Source organism: Oculina patagonica, chromosome 1 (genome assembly GCF_052425735.1).
Source record: "Oculina patagonica isolate OP01 chromosome 1, crgOcupat, whole genome shotgun sequence".
NCBI classification, from domain to species: domain Eukaryota; kingdom Metazoa; phylum Cnidaria; class Anthozoa; order Scleractinia; family Oculinidae; genus Oculina; species Oculina patagonica.
Window position 1 is genome coordinate 26,199,773 of NC_135758.1, and position 26,635 is coordinate 26,226,407.

Consider the following 26,635-nt stretch of genomic DNA (forward strand, 5'->3'; position numbering starts at 1 on the left):
TAAAACAAATATTAGCCCGAGAAGCGAAGCTTCGACGGCAAATACGCTAGTTTTAAGAACATCAAATTTCCAAGGGGCAACTATCAGACCGATAGTTCCGAGACAGAAACACTCTATTGTCTTTATTGTTCACCACTAAATTTTCTTCCGCGCGCACATACAAAAACAATCATCGTGAATTATTTTTACTTTTGAGGATAAAAAAACTCAATTGAAAGCCAAAATTTAACAAACGAAACAAAACCAGACGAGAAACCCACTCAATGCAGTGAATTTGGTTGGTTTTTTTTTGTCTGCAGGCAGCTTGTTTACAAAAAACAGACACGGGCGGGCACTATCGATCCGGACATTTTTCACGGGAGGGCACTATGGGCTGATTGTGCCCTCCGGCGGACGGGCACTATCGCGTCACGTGTTCAATTTAAACCAATCAGAATCGGAGAAAATTTAGTGGTGAACTATAATTAGTAATAGTCATGCGGCTATGATCAATGGGCGGGCATTTGAATTTGAACCCATCGATATCCGGATTGTCATTACCACGAGCACTTTATAGACAACTGTCTTTGCGCTGGTTGTCAGTCTATTCTGTGCGGCATACACTCTGCTGAAGAGACCCAATCAGGTAGAAACAGCTGTCCAGAGTTTGCATTTTTTACTTTCATTTTGGACTCTATCATGTCGTTGTCCCGTTAAGGTTTTTTCATTTCTACATAGTGTCAGCCTTGCAGTTCTTGTCTTTTAAAAATTAAACACCGCCCGTATGACTGGTAAGGAAAACGAAGTAAACGGCAAATTTCAGCGTTTCGGCTCTTTGTCAATAAAACCAATGGCAATTTGTTTAGCTACAGTTGTATTGAACACATCGGAAGTCTTTTCCAAAACAGCACTGATATTATTGTACTAAGTTTTAATATCCACCCATGCAGAAATTGGCCGTTTTCACACTAGAAGGGGGACAAATCATCTAGACGGACAAGTCGTCTGACGATTTGTTCGTCTAATGTCAATTTAAGACGGCTTTTTGACGACTTGTCCATCTAGACGACCAAGTCTTTGAAAAATCGTCTTCCCAGACGGCCAAATCGACGGACAAATTCAGACGACTTGTACGTCCAAAATCGTGTCCGTCTCGTTTTTACGCTAGGAAGATTTGTCCGTCTCAGACGATTTGTCCGTCTCAGACGATTTGTCCGTCTCTAGTGTGAAAACGGCCATTATCATTTGATTTTTGTTATTTACATTTTAAAATCAGTGGTACTGTAGCGCTATAGATGGTTAATTAGCAAATTCATTTTCGGTGTTATATGCATATTCGCCTTTATTAATGCCGCAAATTAGCTTATTCACCGGCCGTGTTAGATCTTTCAGTGTGTTATATAGTACGCACAAATAGTGTACAGATTCTTGCTAGAGAACAAATAAAGCCACGGGGAGTATAATCATCTCAATTCGCAATTTTTAATATTTCCTCGTCTTTGGTATTCTATTACAGTTAACTCGATGATACGGATAAAAAACATTTACTAAACAGGGTCAGAAGACTAGAAAATTTATTCCATGGCAACTTTAAAAGAGGACAAAAGATACCGCTAATAACTTTAAAAATATTGAAAGTTTTTGTTTCTGATATTGTTTGAAGACGTTTTTATAGAACCCGAGAATTATGTTTGATCACATTCTCATCACCAACAGCAAATAACTGAACTCGAAAGAGATTAAATCCTATGAAATGTCTTCTATTCAGTTTATGATTGAGTTTCGATGGCGGCAGACGGCATTTTAGAGTAACAAGTGTTTGCAAATACGTTGTTTAAACTGGCGGCTCTTAACAGGTGCTCGCTTCCCAACGTAATGACGATGAAGCAAGTAAATAAACCCATCCAATCGTAGTCTCCTAATATTCATCCTCTTATTTTGTTGCTAAACTGAAATCTTTATTCTTCTATTTTAGCAGATCATTGAGAAAATAGCTCCAATCCAATCGATGATTCCTTTTTAATTCTCCGTTACTTATCTGCATAAAAAAAATATTTGGTTTAAAAACTATTGTTCACAGGTTTCGGCTCAAGTATAGCAAATCTGCATAATAATTTTATTGTTGTATTTTATTATCGTTTAAATTTAGATCTTAAATTTGTTGTCATTTATTTGTTTAGCTGTTTATTAACGTGATTGGAAATTTTTAAGTAAACAGCAAGGATACCGAGAGCTATGGAGTTTTGCTTAATATCATCATTTTTACTTGTGCGAACTCAGAGGTGACATTGGCTGTGTTGCAGCTAGCCAAGCTATCCTCTAGAACGAAAGGTACGTATGTAATCGATAAAAATAAAACATTAATGATTGTTAGAATGAGATGCAAAATCCAAGCGTCTCCAAGAGACATAATAATAGTTTTTGATTCAATTTCCTGTAATGTTCTATGAGGAAATTGAGTAAATTGGAACTTCCCTCCTCTTGGATTCTCGTGGATAACTTTGTTAAACTGTCGCAAACAAGTAAAATACAAGTTTATTTTATTTCAATTAATTTCATTTTAATTTGCCACATACAAAATTAACAGTATACAGACATACAATAACAATTCATTACAATAACATTACTGATAAAAGTTAGGTGTTAGTTGTGACTGCTTGGGAATACAAGGGTTAACGGAAGATATAATTTTAGCCTGTGAGCAGGCTCCCGTTTGTGGTGGAGTTAACCAAATTGTGAAAATTAATGATAGATTTAACAATCATCATCAATTCTCGTCGCGCGAGTAGGCGCATAAGGCCGTCACGCTTCCTGTCCAACACTGCCTGTTCTGTGCCACTGCTTTGGCTACCTCCCAGCTTGCCCACCCTGCCTTGTTTCTTTTCTTTTCCACTGTCCTTCTCCAAGTTGTCCTTGGCCTCCCTCTTGCTCTTCGGCCTTCTGGTGTCCATCCCAATGCTGTGAAGCAGTCATTTGCACCTTCTCTCCTGAGTATGTGTCCCATCCAGTTCCACCTTCTTCGTCGTACCTCGCAGCTTATGGCGTTGACCTCTGCCATTTCAACCACTTTGCTGCCATCTAATTCTCAGTATCCGTCTCAGGTATTGGTATTGGAAACGGTTCAGTTTTCGTTCATCAGCTTTAGTGATCTTCCATGTTTCACAGCCATATAGCAGGACCGGTCGAACTAAAGTCTTGAATAGGCGTATCTTGGTTCTCCTTCCTATTCCTCTCATTTAACAATAAGAGACAAAATACGCTCAGACGCTTGTCAAAAGTACTCCTACTTTTACGAAGCCTACAAGTGTTAAAAAAGTAAAATTTCCAAAGCTTTAAAAACATTGTTAGTCTTGCCTCTTTTAAACGAAAGAAATACAATGAATCTTTGTTCAAGTTAGAGCGATGCCAAAATTTAAAGAAAACCCAGAAGCAATTAGTGATCATTTACAATATTTTTTTCAAAATATTTGGACAATTCTGTAAATAATCGAATTATCTAAGTGCGTGGGTTTTAAAGTCAGGTTTTCTGTCCCAAGGAGCAATTTGTTTTTTGGTTTAAAAGCGTGTTTCTTTTTCTTATCGATGACCATCACAACATGTAGGAATAATACTACAGACTAAGAAACGGTGTATTCAATTCAAGACAGTTCACTATTTTTCTCATAACAAAAATTAGGTAAATAACTTGTAAATATTTAAGGATTGAAGTAAATGAGGCAAATATTTGAACGTTTGCTAACACAAAAAATGTTTTACTTGGCCTAACACCGTATTTAACATACATTTCTGTTCGTGAATAACAATGTATTCGGTTCATAAAATAAAGTTCGTATCATGTCTCTTGTTTTCTCTATATCACAGCAAAAAATACAAAATATTAAAGAGACTTCAAGGTTTTTTGATAATTCGACCACACAGTTTATTTATGTTAATTACCAGATGACGTAAAAGACAAATGTTTATGGTTCTACCGCAGGGTAGCCATAATACATAACTAATCAGAATTTTTTCAGTTTAGATTTTGAACAAAAAATAAATGGATACCAAGAAGTAAAATATTTGGCTCTTGTAAAATGTGGTCAGAATTTAATTTAACATACAACATGTAACATACAAGACCATCCAGCCATTTTAATCTATTTCATTTCTCCACAGTCTTTGCCATATGATTCTTTATAAGCAATTACTTCAATTGTCTATTCTCAGATGGCTAACCTCGATCCCCTAATTAATGTTGTAATATTGCAGTTTTCTCCATTTTTTCTTTAACATATTTTTAAACACTTTAAACGCGCTTTCAAGGTAGTGCAGGGAGGATTCTAGAATCACGTGGTGGAGATCTTCGCATTGTTTCCCCGGTGCACTCTTCCCCTCTAGGGAGGAGAAAGGTTTCCTTTAGTCTGTAAAGAATTTCGACTCCTACTAAATGACTTACACATTATCGTGCAACAGGTTACCATCAGTCTTTTGTATCCATTTGGCCTTTACAGGTAGACCATCAACTGCAAACATGAAGCTATTGGTGTCCCTGTTACTTTTTTCGCTGACGTTAGACTCGTGTTGGAGTCAGTGTAGAATGGCGAACTGGTGGGGAAGTTTCGATCGCAAGGGCTGGTCAGTCTGTGGTGCGTCCAATGAATACATAACAGGATTCTACCGAAATAGCAACAGAGGTAGCAACGATAAAATATATCTACTGGAGGAGGCCAAGTGCTGCAAGGCTGTTGCGCCTAATCAAAACAGCCAATCATCTTGCAGCAATGCCAATTGGTGGAAAACGCTCGATTCGTAAGTGTTAAGGCGGGGGTACATGTGAATTTCAGTGAAAATTTATTAGGTTTGAAGAAAGGAAGGGAGAGAGAAAATTGTTTTTGAAACACCACAAGACAGTTGACCCCCCACGTAAGAGCACTCCAGGTTGTCAGGGGGACTCTCTGGTGTCTGTCTACCAATTTTAAACTTTAAACTCATATTAGATTACATTAAATCTACAATATTTTTTATTTCTCTAAATTTTACTAATCCTTTGAAAAAAACTATCTCTTCCAAAAAAATCCCAAAAATCACCCAAAAATTCACAAAACATAGATTTGTGAAATGAGGGTAGAGTTTTTAGTTTGCTTGAGACGCTAACGAGATATTCGCATTAAACCCACATTAAACGGTGGAATCCCCGCCTTAAAACAACGACTGTACTCAGTTAACATTTATTAGAATGATCGATCTGGACTCATTCAGTTTTATAGATCTGCAATTTTTTGAGACTTTTTCAGATTGGCATGTCTACTCATAATTTTATACTTGTCTCAGAAAACATACTTAACATGCCTACTGGATTATTTTTATGGTCATTAACGTGAATTATTTTATGCGTTTCTTTTAAAGTTCCCACAAATGGGCCCTGTGTCCAGCAGGTCACTTTCTGCAAGGATTGTATCGCAACTCAGGTGATTGGCTCTACCACATAGAAGAGGGAAAATGCTGCAAGCCAGCCGGCCTGCCGAACAAGTACGGAAAATGTGTTACTAAAGATATCGCAAAATCGTTTGATAACAAGGGTTTGAGTAGCTGCGATGATGGATATTACATGACAGGGTTTTACAAGGGATCTTGTAACCAACTCCACTGCATCGAGAAGATCAAATGCTGTAAAATGTATGAAGGTGAGTTTTTGTTCTAATGAGGAGAAGAAAAAATTGAAGATTTAATGCTGTAAAATGCATGAAGTGAGGTTTGTTCTAATTTCGTAGGACTGCTATAAATCCTTAATTGAATAGAATGGTTCACATAAAAAAAAATGTTTCCAATTCAACAAGGTTCAAAGATAATAGACATAATTGCATTTATAGCGCATTTTCTTGCCACTTGGAAAGAATGAGGCGCAGTCTCCTGCCACAGAATACTTACCGGGCATTCAAAGTTTTTAAGCGTGGGGGGGGGGGGGGGTTAAGAGATAATTTAGGAAAGAAAATCGGCAATCAGTTAATGTTGGACGACGTTTCGATGACTCAATATTGTCATCATTATCAAGTTTGCACTATATTTCCTATAATCAACTTTGTCATGCACTTTAAACTTAATAATGACCACTCACATGGAGTCATTGAAACGTCGCCCGTCTTCAATATCGCTGATGTTTATTCTTAAATGTATTACAAAACCTTATGTTTCGAAGAGGTAATCACCTCCAATTAAATTCTAAATCAGTTATTTTATTTGTAGACTTATGTAAGAAGTGCTGGGAAGAAGCTGGGTTGAAAATTTCCTTTTTCCATACTTTTTTTTAAAGACCTTCAAAATTTGCTATTGAATCTTCTTTGGTGCACCTCTGTAAGAAAGGCCCTGATGTTTAATTTTATGAGACCGCACTAGCTTTAAATATGACCAAATCATTCGATATTACCAAGTTTTTATTGCAGCTTCTGGATAAGAGTTTTTTCTAAGCAATTATAATTTCCTATTTGCTTCAGGTCCACCTAAACCTTCACAAGGTAAGAATAATTTTATCGTGTATTATTAATATAATATCAAAATCATATAATTGATTATAAGATACCAACGTTAAAATTTTAAAAGAAGTCGGAATGAAAGTTAATTATTTACTGCTAGTTGCATTTATCGATTTATCTTTATTCGGATAGAATTTTTTTTTAATTATCATCGGACGTTTCAAAATATTTTCTTTTAATTTTTCCCAAGTAGTCGACAAAGTTCCCTTTTGAAGGCTATCTTCATAATGAAACTCGGCTAATTACGGTCATTCTCAGAATTAAAAAATGACATGCATTACTTTTTTTGTCAAAACACGTTTTTTTTTTGTAAAACTGACTTGTTGACCTAAAGCAATCTGAAGGACTTTGGAAATTTGGCACTTTAAACGATCTTAGGTATAATATTAAAAAGTATTTTTGGTTAATGTTGATAACTTTAATAATTTCAAAATATAGAATGTTCAAACTACCAGGAGATTGACGATTCCACTCGATCACGTGGTTACCAAAGCAAAACTTACAAATGCGACCGTTCCATGGCAACCAAATGGTACAGATTCCGTGGTGCTTCGGGAAACGGACTGCCCACTTCTTGTGTGCCAACGCACCGCTGTGGGACGCATGCGCCAGGCTGGCTTAGTGGAAATCACCCCACCGTTGCACAAGGAATTGTCTCTGTTAAAGCGTGCTTCCACTGGAGTAATAACTGCTGTCGTTGGTCAACTAACATCCGGGTTCGTAACTGTGATGGGTTCTTCGTTTATGAGTTAAAGAAACCACCAGCATGTCATCTGCGATATTGTGGAAATTCAGGTAAAAAATAGAGAGACATGACTCACATCTCCATAGAGCGTTTGTTTTATAAAAAACAGCATTATTAGAAACATAAAAAACGATAAATTCCGTAGCTTTATTAACTTGGCACAAAAAAAACAAAAACAAATGGGGATGTACATCTCAACACATTAAGAGAAAGGGTAAACTTAATAACTTTCTTACAAATTTAGTTTAAAATCAAGGTATCTGCTACATAGGGCAGTACATGACCATGCACTCATTTCTTTCACAAAGTAAATAAACTAATTCTGTCTTGCAATTATTTATAAAGAAATAATTCTTTACATGTTATTTACATGTTATTTACATACTATGTAAATTTTCAACTTTTCCAGTGTATAAGAATGACAAAAATTCTCTGGTACGAGAAAGATATTGGGTACCTTCATTGTTTGCTAAGCCTTTTTTTATTTTTTTTATTTTGTTTCAGGCCCAGGTCCAAGTCCTCCACCAGGTAAAAATACATGTTAATTTTTTTTATTAATTTTTATTTTTTTATTGCAAAACAGTCATTTATACATCTTACAGAACTATTAACTATACAACACTAACAATACAATTAAAGTTACGAAGTTGCTCTGCTTGTAAAACTAATAATATGTCAGAAAACTAGTTGGCATTTAGAAAAATAGGGCTAATATTTAAAAAGAGGTATTTGTTTACACACAAAACTTTCATGAATAAACATTGATTACAAGAAGTAACAAAAAAGGGGAAAAGGGAAAAAGATGAAAATAAAAATAAAACTGTAGCCCAAAGTGTTTACTTGTGGCCCTAGATAATAGTTTTCAAAACACTTGATAACTACACTTGACCTCGTCAAAAGTGTTGACACAGCGACCAAATTTTTTTTCTTTTCTCTCCCCCTCCCCTACCAGCTCATTGTTGACCTCCCAAACATATTGCACAAAGAAATCTTTATCTACTTACGGAGGGTCAGCATTGAAATGGGGGAAGAGGACCTGAAAAAAAAGTTTGTATAGTGTTGTAGGTAGATGAGCGTTCCAACTGTTTTTGTCTACGCTTGTAGCTCACGTAGCTAAGTGTTAATGATGCTGAACAATTTTATTTTTGAACCTTAGAGTGTTCCAACTACCAGTATATCGGTGATGAAAAGAGGGCACGAGGCTACGAGAGTAATAGTTACGTGTGTGATAGCAATCTGCAAACCAAATGGTACAGATTCCGTGGTGTTTCTGGGAACGAGATCCCCTCTTCTTGTGTAACAACCCACCGCTGCGGTACGCATGCACCCGGCTGGCTTGATGGAAATCACCCCACCGTCAAACAAGGAATTGTCTCTGCTAAAGTGTGCTTTCACTGGAGTAATAACTGTTGTCGCTGGTCAACTAACATCCGGGTTCGTAACTGCGATGGGTTCTTCGTTTATGAGTTAAAGAAACCGCCAGTATGTCGTTTGCGATATTGTGGAAATTCAGGTAAGTGGAATAAGAGGGAACAAAATACATTTCATTCAAAATCGAGGTTAACGACATTTTCTTTAATAAAATAACGAGAATTTAAAACGAAACGAGGGTCTGACCCTGTTTTCTTTCTTGCCTGTAGAGGAGATATTCCACGGAGGTTTTCCGTTACTCATATCAAAAATGCAAAAACGGGAGGGTCACCAAATTCGTTGCGGAGATTAGATGTCAAAACCCTCCCGAATTCTTAAAAGTCAGTTTTCGCTATTAGATATGGCTTTAATTTTTGTTTGAATTTTTGCATTTTAAGAATTTGATATTTTGATTATTTGTTGCTTTTATTGACCTATTTTTGTAAATATGACATAATTCAACCTTCGGGTTGCAAAGCTATATGAATAAAGTATCTATCTATCTTGAGTTAAAAGTATTGCAAAGAAATCCCTGAAATGAAACGCGTACGAAAGCTGCCAAATATTGTATAAGCCGTTCTAATAAGGAAACTGTTTCAAAAGTAATTGACACTCCTTAGAAACCTAATCATTTAGCGACCTCATTTACACTGGGCCCTTAAACGCGATCTCCACACACTTTTCATTATTGTTAAGTGCATGATGAGGTAATTGTTTGAAAATAGTTAGTGCTTGCGTGTTAAAGGTTCCACTTTTATCCTACGTACAGACAGCAACCAATGCAAGAACGTTCCATGTAAGAACGGAGCTACCTGTGTCAATCTTCAGGGAAGTTATCGCTGTGAATGTAAATCGGGATTTTATGGAATTAATTGTGATAAAGGTGAGAAATCATCTTTTCTTTCCATTGCCTTTTTTACATCAGGTTGGGAAAAATGCTTTATTTTTTGTTGAGTGAGGCTTTATACCCAGACAAACTCAATACTAGTTCAGAATATTGAGCGGTGGAACTCACCCCAAACATTAATGATCCAATCTAAGAATAAGTGTCACTGTATATACAGATACGAATGAGTGTTCGGGAAATCCGTGCAAGAATGGAGCTACCTGTGTAAATCTTCATGGAAGTTATCGGTGTGATTGTAAATCTGGATATTCTGGCAATAAATGTGAAACAGGTGAGGATATCATAATATTTGCTGTTGTTCGTATGTCTTATTCGTAATCTAGAAAAAGACATTTCATGTCGCATCCATTTATAAATACCCCTTAATGAAATAAACCTTAAGCAGACATGAATGCTTATTTATGTAACTGTTGCATATTAACAAATAACTCGAGAAATTATTTGTCTTAAAACGTCTTATTGCGCGGTCTTAAGCTTGTATGTCACTGATATCCTTCACAGATATAAACGAGTGTACGAACAATCCATGCAAGAACGGAGCTACCTGTGTCAATCTAGGGAAGAACGGAGCTACCTGTGTCAATCTTCAGGGAAGTTATCGCTGTAACTGCAAATCTGGATATTCTGGCGTCAATTGCCAAACAGGTGAGAAATATTATGCGGTTTGTTTAATTGTTTGACTACAGTGGAACCCCGATATAACGATATTCCCGATATAACGATATTCCCGATATAACGATCTTCGATATAACGATATTCCCGATATAACGATCTTCGATATAACGATATTCCCGATATAACGATGAATAAGTTAAGTCCCAGCAATAGTAAAATAGGTTTTATAGTCAAATTGTTCAACAAATCTATTCTTCTACGTTGTTCCTATTCATAGATGTAAACGAGTGTGCTAACAATCCCTGCAAGAACGGAGCTACCTGTGTCAATCTCCAGGGAAGTTATCGATGTAACTGCAAATCTGGATATTCTGGCGTCAATTGCCAAACAGGTGAGAAGTTGCTTTCTGTCTTGTGTAATTTTTTAAAAACAACTATCATTTAATCAACCTTGCTGTCTTATTTACAGACATTAACGAGTGTTCAAACAATCCCTGCAAGAACGGAGCTACCTGTGTCAATCTTCAGGGAAGTTATCGCTGTAACTGCAAATCTGGATATTCTGGCGTCAATTGCCAAACAGGTGAGAAGTTGTTTTCTGTTTTTGTGTAATTGATTAAAAACAACTATCATTTAATCAACCTTGCTGTCTTATTTACAGACATTAACGAGTGTTCAAACAATCCCTGCAAGAACGGAGCTACCTGTGTCAATCTTCAGGGAAGTTATCGATGTAACTGCAAATCTGGATATTCTGGCGTCAATTGCCAAACAGGTGAGAAATATTCTGCAGTTTGTTTAATTGTTTGACTATAAAACATTGCCATAAAATATAAAATGTTAAAACCATTTTGGTTGTTATCGTCATTATCAAGTCAAAAATGAATAAAATTAGGTACGACTATAAATGTATAAGAAATTCCTAGAGACGCAAATAAAGGTTTGATTGTTTAATGTTTGAGATGTTGTTCATTAGGGAATTGAACCCTGAGCGAAATACCTCGAAAGACTCTATTTGCGCCAAACTCTTAAAGTGACTGCGTGCGAATACCTTATTACATCATTATGACACTTTTTACTCTTTATTCGTGTCTCTTAGGAATTTCTTATATATTTGTAGTCGTACCTAATTTTATTCATCTTCGACTTAATAATGACATTAAGCGAACGTCGAAACGTCGTCGCTTTCATAAAAAAATTTCAACCAAGATGGTTTTACAGTTTCTATTTTATCGCAATGTTTTATAGTCAAATTGTTTAACAAATCTATTCTTCTACGTTGTCCTATTCACAGATGTAAACGAGTGTACGAACAATCCATGCAAGAACGGAGCTACCTGTGTCAATCTCCAGGGAAGTTATCGATGTAACTGCAAATCTGGATATTCTGGCGTCAATTGCCAAACAGGTGAGAACTTGCTTTCTGTCTTGTGTTTTTTTTTTTGAAAAATAACTATCAACTGTGCTTTCGTATTTCCAGATATAAACGAGTGTTCGAACAACCCCTGCAAGAACGGAGCTACCTGTGTCAATCTTCAGGGAAGTTATCGCTGTAATTGTAAATCTGGGTATTTTGGCAAAAATTGCCAAACAGGTAAGAAATCACTATCTGTTTTGTTTTTAATAACTGTCAATTAGCAACCGTTCTATCTTTTTTACAGATGTAAACGAGTGTACAAATAATCCCTGCAAGAACGGAGCTACCTGTGTCAATCTTCAGGGAAGTTATCGCTGTAACTGCAAATCTGGATATTCTGGCGTCAATTGCCAAACAGGTGAGAAGTTGTTTTCTGTTTTTGTGTAATTGATTAAAAACAACTATCATTTAATCAACCTTGCTGTCTTATTTACAGACATTAACGAGTGTTCAAACAATCCATGCAAGAACGGAGCTACCTGTGTCAATCTTCAGGGAAGTTATCGCTGTAATTGCAAATCTGGGTATTCTGGCAAAAATTGCCAAACAGGTAAGAAATCACTATCTGTTTTGTTTTTAATAACTGTCAATTAGCAACCGTTCTATCTTTTTTACAGATGTAAACGAGTGTACAAATAATCCCTGTAAGAACGGAGGTACCTGTGTCAATCTACAGGGAATTTATCGCTGTGATTGCAAGTCTGGATATTCTGGAAACAATTGTGAAACAGGTTAGAGAAACAGGTTATTTACAACACACTTGATGATTTCGACATTGCTGATCCTAGCAGTATGCAGGACTCGTGTCACATATCAACCTATTAAATGGCCCAGCTCACCACGAGTCTCTCGTAGCTCAGTTGGTTAGAGCGCCCAACCGGTATCTGAGAGGCCATGGGTTCGAAACCCGTCGGATACTCAGAATTTTTCTTTGTCCCATGTTCGTATCATTGTTGAAAAATTCATCTTCATTAGGTTAGAGAATGTTTTGATAATTTTCTACATTATCACATAATGTAGGTTAACGGAGAGAATCGAAAGAGTTAACGTTATCGAATAGAAAATGTTAGAGATAATGGCTATTTTTTTTTGAAAACTTTCAACTTTTAAATTTTTTGTTGGAGTTAAAACCCCCACTCCAGCTTTAGTTCGATAGATAGTTAATGTACTCCTGAGAATAACATTTACAGTGATGGTGCCAAAGTAATAATAATAATTACTTTTTTAGTAAATGGTACCTTACTTAAGTAAGTAAGAAAAGCATTTATTTCAATAGGGTAACTTCAGCAGTTTTAAAATTAAAACTGTTATCAACATACGTGTATTTTATTCTCCCAGATATAAACGAGTGTACCAACAGTCCCTGCAAGAACGGAGCTACCTGTGTCAATCTTCAGGGAAGTTATCGCTGTGATTGTACTTCTGGATATTCTGGCAACAACTGTGAAAAAGGTTACGTAATGTTTCCACAATATTCTGTGAGTTTATGGTGAAAGAAAAAATAAATACTTTATTAAATTCTTTAAGATTTAAAGATCAAGAAGTTCATGTTGTTCAAAAGGGAATATTTTCATGTGCATATTTGATTTCCAAATAATGATTTTACTTGTTAATATATAATATCCTTTCTCCTTTTTTTTCCTTTTGGAAAAACTGTAATTACGTAATTAAATGTTAACATTTCCAGATATAAACGAGTGTACGAACAATCCATGTAAGAACGGAGCTACCTGTGTCAATCTTCAGGGAAGTTATCGCTGTAATTGTAAATCTGGATATTCTGGAAACAATTGTGACACAGGTAAAATCTTTGCTGCTTTTTATAATACGTTATTTATAAATAATTATAATAATATCTTCCTCTGCCTTTTTAATGACATTCACATCTCTGAGGGTTCAGTTTAGCAAACGACACAATTCCTATTCAATGTTTCTTTCCAATTTTCAGATATCAACGAGTGTTCCCCTGATCCTTGCCAAAATGGCGGCACATGTGTTGATCTGGTTGGAAGTTACCGCTGTGATTGTAAATCTGGTTATACTGGAATCCATTGTGAAACAGGTAAAAAAAGAACTCTTTGAGACTTTAGTGGAAACTCTCTACAACGGCCTACCTTGTGCAGCGGACTACCTGGGGAAGGCAGAATTGTAAATAGGTGGGGTGGCCGTTGTTGGAAGGGTACAATTAGAATAAAAAAGTATGGATCGGCGTAGAATTGGGATGGGAAATCCTTGCCATCGCGGAGAGATGGCCACTATAGATTGATGGCCGTTAGTGTAGCTTCGACTTAGCTTCAATTTTTATTTATAGATTTCCTATAATTAGAGTCACAACCAGTTCTGACATGTATGGAAAACGACATGACATTAAAAAAAATCAAAAGCAGAAACAAATTACGTTGTTAATCGCTTTTGTTGGATAAATTTAATGAGTGAATGAATGAACTTTAAGTGTGTCTGAGTATTAAGCTATTAACTAAAGCTAATTGGGGACACTAAATTAACATACACAATTGAAAATAAAAGATCTAAAATATTATGCTAGAAGAGGTCTTTGGGTTTAAATTTAAAAATCGTTTTGTATCTAAAAAGATTTACATTTGAAAATGTAGAATATCACGCTAGGGTAGGCTAATAATCACCAACACTGTGCGTCTCTTATGTCTGTTTGTTTTCGCGTACGGTACACCAAATGAATGACTGTGAACGCTCGTCCAATCCTGTGAGAAGAAATAAGAATATTGGAAAATAATCAATTCTAGCAACAGTAATATTGTTTTCTTTTTTAGCTCCAACTACAGCAGCACCACCCATTACAAACCTTGCTTAAGGCTGTAAAACAAATTAATGTAAAACATGTTTTCTTTTAGGAGGCGAGGATAATGAATGTGAAGACCTGTGATAAAGATGGAACTCTGTATAAAAGGGGTACGTTTTTTCTTGCTTGAAATAAACGAGATTTGCTGATTTTGTCAGAAGTTAATTCACTGAAAAGGAAACTGACTGAACGACAATGATCTACTCTGAAAAACATGTGGAGGAACACATGATCAGTCTCACGGATCATGAAATGAGAAAGGAACATGGTCCAACAACGCAATTGTAAGAACATGAAAAAACAGATTGCTGGTAAGTAGCTGCTATGTTGCATCATTTCAGTGTTGTTATTGGTAGATACATGTCATGGTTTAATTTTACGCTTGGAACAATTTGGTATTTTCCATTCTATTGTATTCATTATCACATATAACCATATGCCAGAACGAAGGAAAATACCAAATCGTTCCAATGGTAAAATTGAACTACTAAACGAAAAGAAAAGAACAGGAAACGAATAGAAAATAGTCCGAGGTTTTATCGGTAGTTGAAGTTTAAAATGACTAGTACCGAGGAAAACAGCTTATTTTTGTTTTCGGAGAATTAACCTCAGTGTTTGAGATTAGAGGAAACAAAATTGAATGGTTTCCCGAGGGACCAACGAAGACATTAGAAAAAGCGGTCGTCGGCCAACATTCGTGCCCTATTACTCTCTGGCGTTCTAGATTTGACAATGGTGCCCGCTCAGAGACTTTTGGCGGGAAACAGTTATTGTTAGATGCCAGGTGACCTCGCAGCAGCCAATGAGAACGCGCGCTGTTGAAGAAAGCATTCAAGCCATTTGAGAATTAAAATGAATGCATGTATGCTATATTTTCCTTTTAGCTGTCTCTTATAGCGTTCTGTTTTTTTTTTCTGACTAGGTACAGATACAAATGGACGGCGTAGTAGCAGTTATCATCAAAGACGTGCTTGTCAAAAATATTTAATCATCCTCCTGGCTTATTACATATAACAGTCGACAATGTATCAGATCAATGATTTTAACATTTGATGTAATTATGCATGATTAAAATTTTTGAAAATTGTCGAATGATTTATCACCGTTGGTTTTGGTCAAATTCTTGAAAAGAAGAGCATGAAATCTGAAATACTACCTTCCTTCTAATTCAACCTGTTGGCCATTGCTTCATACCTTGCTTGTTTTCCTCTGATTCCTTAGGGCTAGGGTGACCCTGGTCGGACTCGCTTGCTTTGAAGGTAGAATGACCCCAATTGGTGGCAAGCGTTGTTTTTCAATGTAAGCACTTTGGTTATTTTTGACTTGCCTACCAGGGACCTTTAGGGTATGCATGCGGAAGACTGGAGAACCCATTTTGGCTTGGTCAGTAGGGACAACGTTTTTACGCTTTTAACGATCTTTAGAAGATAGCTGTGTGAGAAGGCTGACCATCTTACGTATAAGTAGGCATTAAACTAAACAGCTTCCTCTTGAAAAAAGTCAACATTTCGTCAAAGAAAACAAGCAGATAAACTTATAGGTATAGAGGAACCAGGAAAAAAGACAATAACAAGTCATTTCTGGGATAAACTTTATTGGTAACATTACCATTGATGGGTATCCGTAACGATAATATAATCATTGATAGTTCACAAATATCAAACTGGATGTGTTGTAAATGCAAATTTCATGTCATATTTACTTAGCTGCTTGTCAGGCTTAATTGCTACATACTCAATACATGTACATTCTTTTAAACCATACCGTAGACTAACCAACATATACTGGTCTATATTTGCATGGAGTAATTTTCATTTTAAAACATAGGTAAAGTATGACTTGCCCTAACCCTGCTGACCAAAAACTTATATTAAACCAAACATTTACTCCAGCCTTGATGCTCACCTTAAAAAATGACCCTATCTCGATTCTAAAAGCGTATCGTTTAAAAAAGCTAATTATGAAGCTAAGAGCCAGTCCTAGTCTTTTGACTGCCTTGAACACTACAGACTGCAGTTCAAAATGAAGGAACTAGTTATGCTTATTAAATAGCAGAAAAGCAAAACAAAAAATTATCTTGTGAAACACCGGTTTACTGCTAGCTCTATACATGGTGAATGTACGTGGTCATTGGATCCAAAGTTGCAGTGATATTTGATATTGGGTTTGATCAATGTCTAAACAAATAATTCAAGTTAGTTTGTTTCGGCAATCAAAGACCTTTCAATGAAGTGTATCGGTGCGTATACTTCAAAGCCGCAGTGAGAATTCGTACAAACCGATTCGTCATTCGTCAAAATAATCCATCCCTCTATTCTCGTCTGTTAAGGAAGAAATGCAAAATCATTTTTTTAAATCGTCGTAAGCATTAGGAAGTTAAATGTTCTTGGCGATCGCGTGGGAAGGTCGTTTTGTCAACATTGTAATTAAGGGTACTTTTAATAAGAAAGAAATACCCATAGATTTTAACCGATAAAAGGGGTCTTCCATGAGTTATTACAATACAATAATTTGTTCAAATCGATGGCAAATGGCGAAAGTGAAACTCTAAATGCCTTCTTTTGATTATATGACTCGTAACAAGACCTTAAAATTGTGAGAAATTAGAAATTAGTTCCGTTATGGCGTGTTAGAAGTAACAAGTGTTTGCAAATTTGTTGTTTGCATTGGCAGTTTTGAACAGGTGCTCGCTTCCCAACGTAATGAAGATGAAAGAAAATAGATAAACCCGTTCAGTTATAGACGCAAAATTTCTTTTTTCCTTTTCTGTTAGAAATTTCTTTAAGTGTCAGTTAAGAAAGATCGTGTTTGTTCATCAAGAAAATACCCCTAGTGATGATTTTTCACTCTCATCACCAACCTGCTGGAGAATATTTGGGCATGTTATGGGAAAAAGGCCGGTTGGATAGGGGAAAACAGTTATAGGGGGATAACCTTTCTACTGAAAGCTAGTAGCTTAAAGGTTACTGGGTCGGTGGTTCTGTAAAGATTCCACGATTTGAAAACCAGAATGTTGGATGTTTATCATGGTTTGTTCATTATAAATTGAAATATACCATTCATAAGACATCCTTTAGACAAGTCATTAATATCAGTTACTTAAAAAGTACACAAAATAAACCTTATTAATAAGGTCAGTCTGTGGTTCTATTAAAAGAAAATCTTAGTTGCAATGAGATTGGTTCCACCTGCTGGAAGAAAAAAATAAAAAAAAAACCCGAAATATTTCTTTAAAAATTGGGGAAAAAAATCAATCTTTTACAAGTTTCGGCTCAAATATACTTGAACGGCTTAAGTATTTAATTTAGCGTAATATTTGTCTAGCTGTTCATTAAAGAGGATTGGGAATGTTTAAGTAAACAACAACTATTCCAAAGCTTTGGGTTATTGCTTAATTTCACCATTTCAACTTGGGCGAAGTCAGAGGTAACATTACTAGCCAAAACGGGCATCCGATAGAACGAAAGGTAAGCCATAATTTTAAGAAATTCATAAGAATAATTCATAACAAGTCAAGCAAAAAAACTCAGTTTTTTTTAAAGAATGCGGTTTTAATTAACCCGAGCGCAAAAATAATTTTAGTTTTTAGATCGTTGTTTGCGAGGAAATTGAGTCTCAATCAAAAGACATCTTCCTTCTCTCAGATTGTCGTGAATTGCGTTCCTTGTTGAATTGCCGTAAGCTATATTTTTAACACAGCTCAGGAATAAATTCTGATGGCTTTGAATTAAAAGGATTAATTGAGGTTATTGTTTTCGTTTATTGTCTTTGTTGGTAGCTCTTCCTGGTAGAGCGAATCAGTGTGAAACCTAGTGGATCTTGTGGTCTAAAGAACGGACAAAGAACCCTTCTTTTTAAAATGGTTGCGGCTCGTATTTTTTCACTCTTTAACACATTTAAAGAGAAATGAGGTTAAAATTCCCACACGATATACAATCTGTAGTCAGGGTCTCCCAGAAGTTATTTAAGAGTTTTTTTCTTTGCGGTCGCTCTTCCTGGTGGGATTGAAAAAGGGTGAAACCAAGTAGTCTTGCGCTTAATAGAGTAACAAGAGAAAAAGAACCATACTTTAAAAAAACAGTTGTACGCATGAGTCATAATCTTTGACGAGGAAAAACCAACTTCCCCGTATTGTGCTCTACAAGTGGGTACTCTAATAAACAAAAAAATACAATATGTTACGGTTCCTATTTGTTCACTCTTAAAACAAATTTAGGGGGGTGAAAATTTCTAGAAGCTATCCAAACTGTAGGCAGGCTCTTCTATAAGTTCTTTCAGATAACAAAAAGCCAGAATGGTGGAGGATTCTTGAAATGATTCGCCTAATCAGTTTATTTATTTATGTTAATTAGCGCATGATGCACGAAACCGTCAACATTTGGAAGAGATAGATGATAATACATGCTTTGAGTGTTTAATTCGATATCTCTCCAGTGAGCGTAGCGAACGAGTAAGATATCGATTTGCAACCATGTATTATTTTATTTTAAACCTACTAACAACGAAGTTTCTGAAGATTTCCCAAAGATTTCCGAGGATTTTTAAAACGTTGTCAGAAGGTCATTTGAATCTTTCCGAACATTTCCCGAACTTTTCCGAAAATTTTCGAAGATTGCCGAGGAAGATCCGAAGATAAAGAAAGGTTGCCTTCAGTTTGCAAAAGCATAAATAAGTTTGTATTAATTTATCCAAGACAGGTTGACTAACAGCTGCAAAGATGAAGCTACTGGTGTTCCTGTTATTTTTTTCTCTCACGGTGGATACATGTTGGAGTCAGTGTAGAATGGCGAACTGGTGGAGAAGTTTCGATCAGAAGGGTTGGTCAGTCTGTGGTCCGTCCAATGAATATATAACAGGATTCTACCGCAATAACAACCAGGGCGGCAACGACAAAATTTATCTACTGGAGGAGGCCAAGTGCTGCAGGGCTGTTGCACCCTATCAAAACAGCCATTCACTTTGCATGAATGCCAATTGGTGGAAGACGCTCGATTCGTAAGTGTTTAAACAACTACTGTACTCAGTTGGCATTTATTAAAATGATCGAAAGGGATTTATCCACTTTACATTTGTAATATTGTGAGAATTTTTTAGGTGTGTATGTTTATCATAATGTTATTTCTGCTTCAGGAACACACTTTTGGCTTAACGTTTATTAAACTCATATAAAAGAATTTTGGTTCTATCACTAACTGGTTCTGTTTTCTTCTGTTTATATACAATTAGTTACAGTGTACTTAGTTACTTATTATTTGTCTCATCTTATTTTACTTTCGTCTTCTCTCTTTAATAATGTACAACCTATTCAAAGTGATTTTATTTTTTTGTAACTACTCAGCTAGTTTCGTTTATTTCTATACTGGGTAGTTTTTTTGCCGATTTTAGTAAATTTATTTTATACCATAATTTTATATATTTATTTTTGGCAAAATAAAATGGTCGTTGTTAAAATTGGATGATTTATTACATCAATTATACATGATTTATGCGTTTCCTTTGAAGTTCCAACCGATGGGCCATGTGTCCACCAGGTCACTTTCTGCAAGGATTGTATCGCACCTCAGGTGATTGGCTATACAACATAGAAGAGGGAAGATGCTGCAAGCCAGCCGGTCTGCCGAGCGCATACAAGAAATGTGTTACAAAAAGCATCATGAGCTCGTTTGATCACAAGGGTTTGAGTGGCTGTGATAATGGATATTACTTGACAGGATTTCACAAGGGATCTTGTAACCAACTCTACTGCATCGAGTATATAAAATGCTGTCAAATGGTTGAAAGTGAGTTTTAATTTCGTTTTAGCTCAACCTCCTTTTAAATAGCGTGAATTCCTGCCTGAACAGGAATCAAAGGAATAAAAGATATGAAAACCACAATTTCCGCGGCTTTGAACAATTGAGATGGAGTCATTTTGAGAAAAATACGGTGTTAAGCATTGAAAAAATATTAAGCGTTAAAAGAATACCATAAAATCAGTTTTTCATAACATATTTGACTAATGTAAAAGTACTGTGAACCTATCATGTTTCCCGTTTTTCCAAAATAGTTTTCAAACTCATTTATTATTCATGAAGTTAAACTATTGAAAGGAAACCATTATCATGACGGGGGTTTGGGAATTTGATCTTAATTACCGCAGATTTTTTTTTTACTTTTTTATTCCTCCGTTTACTCCTTAGTTTTGGCTTCTTATAGTTTTAATCTCTTATATCAAACACCTTGAACTTCGTCAACTCTCTCCTCGGTGCTTGGAGATGTGATGAAACACTCTTCCTTGTGTTTAATATATTAGTTATAAATTAATGTGAAGGTGAGATCCGCAGAATAAGAAGAAGAGGAGAAGAAGAAGAAGAAGAAGAAGAAGAAGAAGAAGAAGAAGAAGAAAAAAAAAAAAAAAAAAAAATAAACGACTCCGTCACGAGCGTTTTTCAGGTTCTCACTAATCGTTGGTCCGTCGTGTTGCCTGCAATATTCTTATGCTTCTATTTTGGTTTTACAACACTCATTTGAAAACCACCCTTCTTTACAAAGAAACCTGCGTTCATTTTTCGCATCAGTTCCTTTTTAAGGTCATTCACACATACTAAACTTTTTACAACCGTAGCTCGGATGCATAGGCAAGTAGGTAAGCAAAATAATCGACTTTCACCAACCTTTTCGTCCTATTTGCAGGGTGTGCAAACAACCCATGCCAGAACGGGGCTTCTTGTGTGGAACTTCAGGGAAGTTATCGCTGTGATTGTACATCTGGATTTTCTGGCACAAACTGTGAAATCGGTAAGATGTTTTACTTCTGGCTTGTTATTAGCTTTTTAATTACTATCATTAATTTAAACAACATTTCTGCGTTGCTTACGGATATAAACGAGTGTACGAATAGTCCATGCAAGAACGGAGGTAAATGTGTCAATCTTCAGGGAAGTTATCGCTGTGATTGTAAATCTGGATTTTCTGGCAAACACTGTGAAACCGGTGAGAGAATGTTTCCTCTGGCTTGTTTAACCGCTTTTTAATTACTATCATGCAAAAACTTTCTGTCTGCTTACAGATATCAACGAGTGTACGAATACTCCGTGCAAGAACGGAGCTACCTGTGTCAATCTCAGGGAAGTTATCGCTGTATGTGATCCGGATTCTGAAATACTGCGAACAGGTTTTTTTAGATTGATATGTTCGTTACTAGGGAAAGTTTTTGTTGTTTTTTTCCGTGGATTAGTTTCATTTTCAATCGATTGAGTTATTTTTTTCACTTCTTTCTTTTTTTGTTTACTTTTCTTTTCATTTTTCATTACATTTCCAGATTAAAGAGTGACAAACAATCCATGCAAGAACGGAGCTACCTGTGTCAATCTTCAGGGAAGTTATCGCTGTGATTGTAAATCTGGATATTCTGGCAACAACTGTGAAACAGGTTAGAACTTTGTTTTATAATTTTTATACGAAATAATTTCATCTAAAGAAAAGAAATTCGTGTTGTTTAAAAGAGAATGTTTGTTTTTAATGTGGATGATTTTGATTTCCAAGTGATTGTTTTAATCCTTTAATCGGTTTTTTTTATTTATTCCCCCGAAGATGTGGACGAGTGTACGAACAATCCATGCAAGAACGGAGCTACCTGTGTCAATCTTGACGGAAGTTATCGGTGTGATTGTAAATCTGGATATTCTGGAAACAACTGTGAAACAGGTCTAGTCTCTAAAACTTGCTGAGCGTCATTTCACTCTAATGGATATCTATATTTTTTTAAGAAAAAGCTGACAAGGTTCCTACAATCTCATTGCTTAAAAACTCCCGAACTATAATCTTAATTATGAAGATTTCTGTATTCTGCATCAAGATTCGCGATTTCTGCATTTTGTTTCCTTATCTTCTTCCTTCCGTTCTAATGACATCCACAAAGTTTATTAACTAAAAATGATTATTTATTCAATATTACATTGTTTCCAATTTTCAGATATCAACGAGTGTGCACCCGCGCCATGCCAAAATGGCGGTACATGTGTTGATCTTGTTGGAGGGTATCGCTGTGATTGCATTGCCGGTTATTTTGGAAACACTTGCGAGGCAGGTAAACGGATAAGTGGACTTTCAAACTTATATATGCCCTAAACTTAATAGAAAACGGAATGAACCAAAAACAAAGAAACAAACAAAAAACAACAAAAAAACAAAAAACAAAACAAAACAAAAAACTTAAACACCAAAACAAGACAACAAACAATTCATCTTGTCCTTTCTACTACGACAACACCAACATTGAAGGTTTTCTGTTGGCGTTAGTATTTTTTGATTGATTTTGCAGGTGTCACCAAATAGGTGATTGCAAATATATCTTCCAGTCATATTAAAAAAAGAAGTTATTGCTATTAGATAATTACCATCACGAATACTTTCTCTTTAAGCTCCAACTACAGCATCTCCGGCCATCACTAACAAACCAGCGATCTCAGGTAAAATACGTTTGATTTTTCCCTTTAATTAAGACGGCTGGAAGCGTGATACATTAATACACCTGAAAGTGGCTATGCTAGTCAACATTATAGCAGCTCTCGTAAGCTTGCAGTTCTACTGTTCCTCTAGTTAATAAGTTGTTAATTTTTGAGCGGCTACTGGCATTTCTCTGTCGGCTGTTCTAGTATTGTTCTCTCGATGGGTCGAACGAGTTATTCATTTTAGACTTTGTGTGAGCTGTTACCCGACCGTCACAGATAAGTCAAGTTAATAAATTTAGCAATAGCTTTTTTTAAATACATTGGTAAACTGACTTATCTGGAGGTTTTAAGGCAATTTATACATTAAAGAATAAATGACTTACCTCATTGTGAGAAAGCCTTGCTTGAAAGCCCATTTGGCACTACATAAGTCCTTTAGTGTCCATATAATATGTTGAATGCTTCCAGGTTCAAGCCTAAAAGAGGAGTCTGAATGTGAAGACTAATATTGCAACGATGTAGAAAATGGGTAAAGATAGTTTTAACTTTTTTTACTGATTGTTAGATTGTATTTGCCATTATGCAGAACCAACACAGTGGCATAAAAATGTTATATAAAGTATGTATTGTAATCTAAACTATTGGAAAACAGAAATGGTCGATGATATTTTCAGTAGTCGAATTTCAACATATATTTTCAATATATCAGTGTATGCTTTTAATGCTGTATCCGGAAAACTAGCCTAATATGAATTAAATTTAATATATTAAAGCAACCATATCTTTTAGGAAGAATGCTTCACCCATTTCCACTGCATTTGGCAATGTACAATTAGATTGAAACTCGTCTGTAGATCCAACAATGTAGTTTACAGTTATCGATAGAAAAAAAAAAATAAGTGGTAGAGGCCTTTGCTAATTAAAACTCTTTTTCTGCGTTCTTTTTGTCATAACGTTCTGTTATTATTTTTGTTGTTCTGTAGATTCACGTACAAAAGGATGATTTTCTTCATGTTTCCTGAAGTCAGCCGCGGTGCCAAAACTGTCTTGTTTATGAAAAAAAAAACCTTCATTGTCCTTACATATATATATAAATAAGCTGTGTAGTACCAGATCGATGATTTGATGTATTTATACCTGTGTAATGATTTAACACTGTGGATCGTGTTGCTCAAATTAAAGTCTTCAAAAATAAATAATAAAATCGCTCGAAGTTCTTTTGCTTCTTTGGTTCTTGGCTAGTATTATTTCCTGGGCTAAACTTCAATTATATTTAACATGTTACACAACCTATTCGTTCCCGTAAAATCATAAGGGACCTTCAGATCGGAATTTTATACGAGTACGCGATTGAATACGAGTACGACTTTTCAAACTTATTGTTTATGCTGTCGATTATCATTATTTCGCACCAATCTCGTACCTCCTTGGTCAGCAACAGGGAGGAGTGAGGTCTCTTGGTACCTGACTGGATTGAAGTTCGAAAGTCGTTCTCGTACTCTGATCTAAAGTTCCCTGTTATAAATATTTAAAGGGATCGTGTCACGGATTTTAGCCAGACTTAGGCTTGGGAAATGGCCATCAAATTTATTTAAATAAATAAAATAACCTTTTAAAACAGTGAAGGAATATTTACTGAAATAACATACCGAGTGCAAAAGAAAGTACGAATGACAAAAAGTGACGGAGATTGAAACAGATTGTTTCACGAGTTTTTGAAATATGGTCAAGGGGAACAGTTTTAAAGATAATCTTGTCTGCTTGTCACGTTTATTTTTAACGCCCGGGAGACACATTTGGCTGTAATTAAGCTATGTTCAGTTTTGTCATTTAGAATCTTAGAATTAATTTCTTTGCAAACATTAAGCTTCATAGCGAATGTTTGGAAAAAAATTAATAATAAATTTAAATAATGATTCCAGTTAAACTCGCATAACAGGGCCATCTGCGCTTTCAAGTTGGCGGCTGGGTCTTTTTGACATTTTAAAAATAGCCGGTGAGAAAACACTGGGACGAGTTTGACACGCGCATGTCGGGATTATCGAATGCAAGTTGCTGTCTTTGGTTTATTTTGGCGATATCAATATTTTGCAGTTTATATTGGCCGGGGTTTTTAATTTTATCGTATTTACTATTGGTAAGCTATACGTTTGGCAGACATGTTTTAAGATCAAGTAGTTGATGTTGAATACCAAACTAAGGAGCAATACACTTACCGCTTCAGCGTTTACACAGTTGACCAGTTTTCAAAAACAAGAAATATTTATTTAAGCGAATCAATGCAAACCGTACATTTGAGCAAACGGCTAGTATCCCAACTGTATTTACGTTTTATTCATCTAGAAAGCTAACTCGATTCCGAAGTGGTGATTTCAGCTGTTGCAAATCTTGTTGAAGCAATTTCTTATCATGCATAGTGTGTTTTAAACTGTAAAATCCTTTGTTCTCGACTCGTGGACTAAAAACGAAAATTTTGATACTTTTTAATAATGAAAATGTAACTTTCCTTCGGCAGAGTAACAAATTATTTTTGTCCGATTAAGATCCTTTCTTAGTCATTTCTTAGCATATAGTTGTTTCTTGAAATACAAAATCTGCGCAAGTAAACAAGTAAACTAATCGGGTTAAGTTTCTGATTCTTTTGTCCTTACCGGCATGAACAGCTGAAGGCACACAGCTTTCCCGCAACAAAGAAGTTTACTTTTGTCTTTTAATTGAAACTTGCGACTGCTAACATAAATGGGAAGCAAAGTAAATACTGATATTATCATTTCCACTTCTGCGAAGTCAGAGGTAACATTAACTGATACTGCAATTAGTCAGACCGGGCATCCGAGAGAACGAAAGGTAAGTCATGGTTTTAGGCAATTGATAAAAAAATACGGTTCTTAACCCGAGGAAAAAATAATATTAGTTTTTAGATAGTTGTTAGCGAGGAAATTGAGTCTCAATCAAAAGACACTGTCGTCCTTTCATATTATGGTGAATTGATTGCGCTCCTTTTTGAATTGCCGTAAAGGATAATTGAGGTTATTGTTTCTGTTTATTTTTTTTGTTGGTTGCTCTTCCTGGTCGAGTGAATCAAAGTGTAAAACCTGGTAGTTCTCGTGATCTAAAAGAAAAATATAAAGAGACAAAGAACGATACTTAAAAAAAAAACGATTGCGGCCTCGTTTTTTGTTAATCTTTAAAGGAGCTGCGTCACAGTATTTCAAGCCGCCCGGCAAATTTCAGTTTCTCTCAAATTGAAGAAAACCTCAAAATGATAGTTTTCCAATGTAGAAAACACTAACGCAGTAATAAAAACCCAAACATAACCTGAATGGTTTCAACTGACAAAGATTAAGACGGATTACCAACGACAAACTTGAAAAAAATTGCCAATTATTTCAAGATACGTTTCCGTAAAGTAGCTGCCAAGATTAAAAGAAAAACGTAATTAATAAGTTTTTGCTCCATCAATCGGCTTGTTTTCATTTATCCTCAACAGGTAGACCATTAGGTGCAAAGATGAAGCTATTGGTGTCCCTGTTTCTTTTTTCCCTCACGGTGGATACATGTTGGAGTCAGTGTAGAATGGCGAACTGGTGGGGAAGTTTTGATCATCCGGGTTGGTCCGTCTGTGGTCCGCCAAATGAATATATAACAGGATTCTACCGCAATAACAACCAGGGGATCAACGACAAAATTTTTCTACTGGAGGAGGCCAAGTGCTGCAGGGCTGTTGCACCCTATCATAACAGCCATTCATCTTGCATCAATGCCAATTGGTGGAACACGCTCGATTAGTAAGTGTCAAAAGAA

At 35.8% G+C, this 26,635-nt stretch overlaps 1 protein-coding gene across 1 annotated transcript in view; it reads left to right on the top strand.

The window, feature by feature from the left end:
- The first annotated feature begins 2,217 nt into the window (after window positions 1–2,217).
- LOC144646002 (uncharacterized) overlaps window positions 2,218–26,635 on the top strand; it is an 88,534-nt gene continuing 64,116 nt past the window's right edge. Inside the window, exons 1-26 of the mRNA XM_078505520.1 lie at window positions 2,218–2,310; window positions 4,470–4,767; window positions 5,365–5,642; window positions 6,450–6,470; window positions 6,927–7,283; window positions 7,738–7,761; window positions 8,390–8,746; window positions 9,413–9,526; window positions 9,708–9,821; window positions 10,443–10,556; window positions 10,634–10,747; window positions 10,826–10,939; window positions 11,459–11,572; window positions 11,645–11,758; window positions 11,826–11,939; window positions 12,018–12,131; window positions 12,199–12,312; window positions 12,920–13,033; window positions 13,269–13,382; window positions 13,530–13,643; window positions 14,452–14,482; window positions 19,902–20,179; window positions 21,072–21,176; window positions 21,448–21,552; window positions 21,709–21,810; window positions 21,972–22,085. Of these exons, the coding sequence (XP_078361646.1) occupies window positions 4,490–4,767; window positions 5,365–5,642; window positions 6,450–6,470; window positions 6,927–7,283; window positions 7,738–7,761; window positions 8,390–8,746; window positions 9,413–9,526; window positions 9,708–9,821; window positions 10,443–10,556; window positions 10,634–10,747; window positions 10,826–10,939; window positions 11,459–11,572; window positions 11,645–11,758; window positions 11,826–11,939; window positions 12,018–12,131; window positions 12,199–12,312; window positions 12,920–13,033; window positions 13,269–13,382; window positions 13,530–13,643; window positions 14,452–14,482; window positions 19,902–20,179; window positions 21,072–21,176; window positions 21,448–21,552; window positions 21,709–21,810; window positions 21,972–22,085 (3,532 nt within the window). The 5' untranslated portion in view covers window positions 2,218–2,310; window positions 4,470–4,489. The remainder of the gene's footprint in view (window positions 2,311–4,469; window positions 4,768–5,364; window positions 5,643–6,449; window positions 6,471–6,926; window positions 7,284–7,737; window positions 7,762–8,389; window positions 8,747–9,412; window positions 9,527–9,707; window positions 9,822–10,442; window positions 10,557–10,633; window positions 10,748–10,825; window positions 10,940–11,458; window positions 11,573–11,644; window positions 11,759–11,825; window positions 11,940–12,017; window positions 12,132–12,198; window positions 12,313–12,919; window positions 13,034–13,268; window positions 13,383–13,529; window positions 13,644–14,451; window positions 14,483–19,901; window positions 20,180–21,071; window positions 21,177–21,447; window positions 21,553–21,708; window positions 21,811–21,971; window positions 22,086–26,635) is intronic.